This window comes from Anarrhichthys ocellatus, unplaced genomic scaffold (assembly GCF_004355925.1).
Source record: "Anarrhichthys ocellatus isolate YVR2014 unplaced genomic scaffold, GSC_Weel_1.0 scaffold5, whole genome shotgun sequence".
In the NCBI taxonomy this organism is placed as follows: Eukaryota; Metazoa; Chordata; class Actinopteri; order Perciformes; family Anarhichadidae; genus Anarrhichthys; species Anarrhichthys ocellatus.
The window spans coordinates 8,242,865-8,250,551 of NW_022280035.1; the positions used below are offsets into that span (position 1 = coordinate 8,242,865).

At 40.9% G+C, this 7,687-nt stretch overlaps 1 protein-coding gene across 1 annotated transcript in view; it reads right to left on the reverse strand.

Annotated features, from left to right (window-relative positions):
- Nucleotides 1-7,687, reverse strand: part of cables2b (Cdk5 and Abl enzyme substrate 2b) — a 27,181-nt gene that overhangs the window by 13,511 nt on the left and 5,983 nt on the right. Inside the window, exon 2 of the mRNA XM_031844946.1 lies at nucleotides 2,695-2,790. Within this exon, the coding sequence (XP_031700806.1) occupies nucleotides 2,695-2,790 (96 nt within the window). The remainder of the gene's footprint in view (nucleotides 1-2,694; nucleotides 2,791-7,687) is intronic.

The following is a 7,687-nucleotide window of genomic DNA, read 5'->3' on the forward strand; positions in this document are numbered from 1 at the left end:
ACACACACACACACACACACACTACTAGTCCTTTATACAGCCAGTAGACCTCAAATCATCAACCTCGACTTTTTCTGACAGCCGTACACATTAAAAACAGACCACACAGTGTTTGAGCTGCAGCTCCACAGAGAACTGAGGTTGACCACAGAAATAACATCAAGTCCATCCTGAGACTGTCCGAGGGAACGGCACCAGAAGCTAATACAGCCAAATCAAGCTAAGACACCGACCGGCTCTGCAGCTAAGCAGAATACTGGCAGAGAGAGCAGTAAGTCTACCGAAGGAGTTACATAACCTGGATTAAACAATACGAGCGAATAAAATACAAGCTTCAAAGAGGAGCAAATCTGAATCTTATAACCGTCTACGGAGCCGGCACTCTTAAAGCCTTTACACACCGGGGGCGTGACGAATACACGTCACATGATTCCAGTTTCATCTCTGTGTACCTCAGTACCTGCGACAGTACCTTTACAGTTAGAGCCTCTTTAGCTTCTGTGCTGTGAATATTTGAGCGGCCTATAGTTACAAGAGGGTTTTAAATCAGATCCTTTGCATTTGATTGGGCAATCTCATGTTGTGGCTGTAATTCATCATCCCAGGAGGAGGTAGAACTGTTTTATGAAGTGATTATCGTTCAGAGGAGACAACCAAGGAAGTAAATGAAACGCTCTGGTTCAAAGAGCTAAATATGTGGTTGTCTTCTGGAAAAATACATTAAGTATTAATGTTTTACTGTGAATAAATCATTTTTAACTTTAACTTGGCCACATCTTTATAACTGAACTGTGGAAGAAGTGACAGTCCTCTTCTGCCCCTGCTCCTCCTCCTCCTCTGTCCGTCCCATTAGACAGACGAGTTTGGATTTAATGCCGTTGTTGGTTGTGTGTCCACTGAGTCACACACTCAGCTTGTTCCCTATGATGCGTGGGAAAAGTGGAGAGCAGGAAGTCGCCAGGGAGCTCAGAGGAAACAGCAGAAGCATCAAAACAGGTCTGCTGGAAATGAGACTCTGCTGGGAATTCTGCCCCCTCCACATTCCATTTATTACCACACATTTCATAACACCGGGGGCACATTATTCCATGATCACTTAAAGAAAAACACCAGACGAATGCCACTGGGAGCTGGACCCATGGCCCAGGGTCTGTAACTTCTGAGCTACACCAAGACTTGCCCACAGGAAAACAAATCAGAGGGAAATGTGCATCGTTTTTAAAATAAACTCTACGTTGATGCAGAAAACACTAACGGTTGAGATAAGAATGTGACCAATGACCTCCTGTCATTAACTTTAAATGTCTCCGGGTAAAGTTAATTATCACACAGGATGTATACTCTAGCAGGTTTTTTTTTTTTAAACTTGTGCTGCTTTTGTTTAGTTAGTTTACTCAGAAATACCATCAATTGACACATACTGTAGGTGGTACTTTATATCTTCTAGGACAGTTTAAATGGACAAAGTAGTGCACAATATACATCAAGTTATATACCGTTATTGTAAATCCATAAGAAGCTTGTTTTCTGTTTCACTTTATTATATTAAGTTATTTACGTTTAGGTGCACCGTGACAGCTTTAGTTATGGATATATAGACAACAATCCTTTAACGATAGTCAAAGTATTACAGTAGGACAATGACACTGAAAGAACTGCAGCACTGCTGGAAGCAGCAAGCTGGAAGCACTGTTATTGACATACAGATGCATACTTGGTCCCCCATTTAAAATCTCCCATGACCCAGAGGAGGGTTAAGCCCTCCTGCTTCAGACTCTAACGTTTGCTTTTCTCTTTAAGCCGCCGTCTCTTCCCCGTAATGCCATGGTGACTTGGCTGAACAACAAACAACAGCTCTGCTGCTCTTAGCTGGATCTATTCTAAAACAATCAGCCCTCAGTCTATTATTATCTGATGAGTATGTCTGTGTTCCTTTGACACAGAGCTCTGATTTATACACAAGGAAGGACAAGGATAGAAGACGATAGAAGAAGAAATGGACAGAATGACATTGTCCAGGCTACAGCTCCGTCCCTCACCTGGAGAGTGAAGTATTCCAGAGTGGAATACTCAAAGTTACTTTGACCTTAAGAAAACTCCTACAAAGAACTACCATAAATGACTATAAATACAGTAGAAGATATAGTATAGGAGATTTAAGAGATACTATTTCAGGTTAGGAAATACCGTTTGTGGCTTGAAATGAAAACATTTTAGGGTTTTTGTTCCATTTGGATGTGATCAGAATAACTCCACAGGGGGTCTAGGGTAAGTGGATTGACTTATTGCAGAGATTATAGCTCTGACAACATAGAAAAAAGGATATTGCCCCCGACAACACAGGTCTCTCAGTCAAAAAACAACACAAAATTGAAAAGAATAACAAGGTAGATTGCACAAAGAATAGCTGTGTCTTTCTTTGAACTTATACCCTAAGCCCACTGCCATGACCTTGCTGTGCTTAGGTTTAGCTCTGTAACGCTACACGCTGTGAACAGCAGGGATCGACATGCTGCTCAACCCCGTCTAAACCGGGACAAAGACTCAGCAGTGGAACAATGTGATGTGTGCTACTTTCAACTTTTACCTTTAAAAAGAGATAAAAACCCACCACTGCATTACTGGACAGGCCACAGGATTTGAGCCTGTGGTGTTGCAGACAACAGCAACTACAGAATAATGTGTGCGTCTAACCTGCTGCCTCTTGTGTCGTATTGTTTCATGTTTTTGATGAAGTGCATCTTCTTGGTGTGTCGAGGTCTTGGAGAGCCACCGGAGAGGTTACGAGTCCTACAGAGAGACAGACAGACAGAGAGACATGGAGATAAATGAAGGGTTTTGCTCACATTGTAGCAATTCATGAATAAGGATTTAAAGCATACACACAAAATTAGACCTGAAATCAAATTGAATATAGCGTACAGTGATTAAGAACAATCATTTTGTTAATGAGTGGTTACTGAAACCCGGTATTAAACGGGCCCCGGGGCTAAAGACGGTAGTCTTTATCATCACGCTAAAGCCCCTCCCCTGCTCTGTGTCGGGGCTGAACTCCTTCACACACATGCACACACTCACCTTAACGTAGAAACATGAACACACTTGTGCTCACAAACAGACAGACAGCATCTGTTACAGTTTTTGTATGGCTGACCTGGTGAGTCCACACCACATGGAGTTTGAACATACACAAACACACCTGCTTCATTTGTGAAGCAGATGTTTGAGGGAGCTGTGTGTGTGTGTGTGTGTGTGTGTGTGTGTGTGTGTGTGTGTGAGAGATGTGGCAGTGACATCTGGGTAGTTTGATGATCCTTTAACATTCCACCCCAAAACAACAATCCACACATTTGTTTTGTTTATGAGGTAAGAGAAGCGTCACTCTGTCCGTGAGAGTGTTTTGTAGTCCTGAGCAGCAACATGTAAACATTTGATTTTGGTCTGAATCAGAGTGAGGGCTTCTTTCTAGAGTCACCGTTTCACTTGGATGTTGTGTGAAGCACAGCACTGTTTCAAGGGTTCTCTTTTAATTTTAACGAAGCAAGTCACCAATGCATTGATATTGTTGTCACTCAATTGAAAAAACTCAAACCAACCCCAGGACCCTCCAGCGGAACCGAAGTGCCTTTGAGCAGGGCACAGCTGCAACCTGACCCTCTATAGGATATCCTTAATGAGTTTCTTCTCGGTTTGTGCAAGTATGCTAACATTAGCAAGTAGTAAGGCTGTAGGGATGCTTGTTGTTTGAAAAGTTTTGTTACAAATGGCAAAATGTTTTTTATTGCTTTACGAAAAATCTCCATGTTCCTCTACAAACATCCGTTTTTCATTTAGCAAACGAAGTCAACCATCACATTATGTTGAATGTTGAATAAACACAAGCAGCCACACAAGACCTTTGGCAAAATGAAAAGTCCTCACATTGGCAAAAACATAATTCAAATCAGGAGCTATCTGATAAAATAAGTAAACACCATACGTCCAAGAAGACATTTAATGCCAATTTGTACTGTTGTGGGTTTTTTTCCCCAGGATGTTACATGGAGGAATAATGAGCTGGTTCATATTCAGTGCAGCAGTAACTAACTGTGGCTTACTGATCTCATGATTGATTGCTACAAGTAACAATTAGGACTTAAGTTAATAACATGTTTGGATGGACCACAAACAAACCTCTTAATTACAATCATGAGGTTCTTCAGCAGTGACTGACCATTAATAAGGTTTATGATAGCAAATACTAAACAATAACAATCTATGTTAACTTTAAATCATTCCTCTCAGCTTGGAGGCGTCCATAAGGAAAACCCTGAAATCATAAACATCAACAATATCTGGCTGACCACTTTGCTCTCAGTCTTTCTAAATGTGTCCCAGTATCTGAGCTTTGGATCTGCAGACGGCCCATTTCCATGAAAACCTGCTCCGTCTCTCTGGGATGTTGTGGAAACTTTCCTTTCTGTGGGAATGGAAACATCCAGTCTGTCGTTTCCCTTGCTGCTGAGGATGATGATGATTGGAGTACAGGTAACCTACTTTTAGAAGAAGACTTTCTGAACATATGACATTTTTCTTTAAATGTTTTTATCCTTGTGCCATCAAGCTAAGACCAACGAGCCGAAACAAAAACAGCAACGCTTTCCCTCGTTGCTGTCACATTAGGTCTGGCCGATTACAAATGTTGGAGCAGGACAGAGCTTCAGACTTCAGAAAATATTCATGTTGCCGACAACAGATAATAGAGTGAATTAATGCATGAATATATGAATACATGAAAGGAAACAGCAGGTTATACATTAAAAAAAGCAATACAGACTTATAAAGATAATAAAGATATATGCATTAGCATTGCAAAACATTTTAAATACCTAGCTGAGAGGATTATGTCATAAATACAGCTTCACTAGACAGACAGTGTGGCTGGGCTTCAATTAACTAGAATAACTGCAAGTTATGTTGCAGTTTACATTCATGACTCTCCAAAATGTCCTCACTTCATCATTTTATCTTGTTAAGACATTTGTGTGAAATTTAATTTTGTGAAGTCACAGAGGACAATGTCTAAACTACAACAGTATCTCGCAGCCAAACTCATTGATGCGATGGAGACTTACTGGGAGAATGTGTCCATGACAATGTATGCAACATCGTGCTGCTCACTCTCCTGTACGGGTGAACTGGAGACTCGGCTGCCTGCTTTGTGCATACCCTGCAGCTGGCAATAAGTGATAGATATGACTCGTTTGTGCATCGGTTATCAGTGCAGCTGGGCGGCTTGTTAGGCACTTCAACCACAGCACCCCCCCGCATGCAAGGCACTAATCCTGAGGGTTAGCGATTGGTTAACAGGGGTCGGTTAACAAAATTAGCGTACCTAATATTCAAGTAATATATATATAAATACTATACTTAACTACAGTGCAAGTAACTCAAAATGTTACTGAAGTACTTCCATTATGCTACTTTATACATCTACTCCACTACATTTTGGAGGCAAATAGGGTTCCTCACAATAGTTTTAAGTAAAACATCTGAATAATACGACCACTACTGAAAAATAGTACTTTAAATATCTATATATTAAAGAGCACCAACTGTATGTTTGAGAATGACCGTACGATGTGAAATTTAAGTGAAGTGAATGACCTTTAAACACTAACAAGAGCTTCATGAAATCCAATAGGAAACAGTGACTTTGCAGCTCGGGGCCTAGAACCAGCTGCAGGCCTGTTGTTGGGGACTGTGGTGATGTACTTTTCTAGGACGCCGAGTCATTTTATTCAGTTTAAACTCATGAACACCAGTGTCACAGTAATAATAGCTGCTGTTTAATCTTAAAATAATCTCTCTCTTTCTCTTCGTCGATCCCTCCTTTTGTCACTGCAAAAATATCTGCTTTCATTCTCAGAGTATGAAGTTATTATAGGCATCACATTTTTCAACAGCTATAACTTCATATTTATGACACACTTTTACCACACACACTTTTTAAAGGATGGCATTGAACTGAAATTCTAAGCTTGAAAGAATCTGACCAGATGTTTTAAGAAGGGATAAAGTTCCATTCAATTTAATCCAAGATACAAATAAACACCGACACCACACCAACTGCAGGTGTCGTACTAAATACTGCACCGAACACATCGCTGCCGTCTCTGTCCTGACTCGTCCTCGAGGATCAATGATATTTGCTCTTGTTGTATCTTGATGAGCGAGCTGACAGCTGCTTCCTCCTCACATACAGCTTCCACTGATCAGAGGCAGCGAAGCTCAGAATAGACTGCATGCATGCGCGCACACACACACCACACACACACCACACCACTGGTTTATATCAACACACACTGGCTTAATCTGTTTTCTGTCTGTAGGGACAGGGATCAATATTAACTCATAAGGTCATCTACAGAAGTGACTGTATTGTTTTAACCACATAGTAACAATGCACACTTGTAAGCTGTACAAAATAACACAGATTCTGGCCACTGTGTTTTGTCCTCCATGTTTTAAAGTGCAGTCAGTGGTCAGATAGTCCGTTGCCTGGGTCTAGAGTTTTATATCCATCCACTCCTCCGAGTTGGAGTTGACTGATTCGTCTGGCATCGATTCGTCAGTAAATACATTTTCACCTATTCCTACAGCTGTTTCTGTGTACATGTATGTGCTGCATAGCAAAAATAACATAGGTTTTTATATCTGGACCTTTCTTAACTCAAAGGAAAACAGTCGCTTAATAAGGTGATTGGATATTATCAGCCAGATGTGAACAATCCAAACACAGAGTGTAAAAAGGATGTTGGTATATAAATTCTTATCTTAGAGTTACGACTTATTGCTTAGTTACAGCCTCAACTTCACTTACTCGTAGACAAGGTGCGCTAGGATTAGTTGGGCTCCCTGCTGGCCGACACACTGGTAAAGCAGATGTGCAGTGGGATTCATGGTTATGCCGTTTTAGCACTTTTACAGTTCAAATTGCCAAATGGCTGCTGTCAAAAAGAGCCGTTATAAACTCAGCTCACCTGTACAGTGTGAGTATAGCAGTTGCAAGCTCGAGCTGTACAGAAAGTAAATTGAAACTTGTAGTGCGAGTTAAGGAAACATGTACGATAGATTAAAACCTGCAGCGTCTGCTCAGCTAAAAACAGAGAGGGAAGTGACTCTCTCACACTCGCTGTCTCTTCACCTCTCCCTCGTTCTGTGTGAGACCACAGAGGCTTTCACGCACACACACAGCTTTTTTTAACCCCACCCATACCAACTCTTTAACACGCATGCATGCACACACTTTGTCATTGACCAACCAGAAACCATATTAAATGTCCTGCTGTCTAAATCCTCATCCCTCCCACACAGACACACACACACACACACCAGGCAGCAGTGTGTCTGTCCACACCTCCGACACAGACTGACTGTTGGACGTTTCACAGATTACACTACATGGAGCTCTGGCTGAGAGGCACACACACACACACATCACTAGATTAACAGAATCCTCATGCTTCTTCTTCTTCTACAGGATTTACTGCAGGATTTTTTTTACTACTTATGATTTTAGCACAATTTCAGAAGCTATTGTAATAAATCCTTTTACTGCTCGTGAACTGTTCAGGAAGCTTTCTTAGAAGAGATCTAAATGGAAAATATATATATATATATATATATATATATATATATATATATA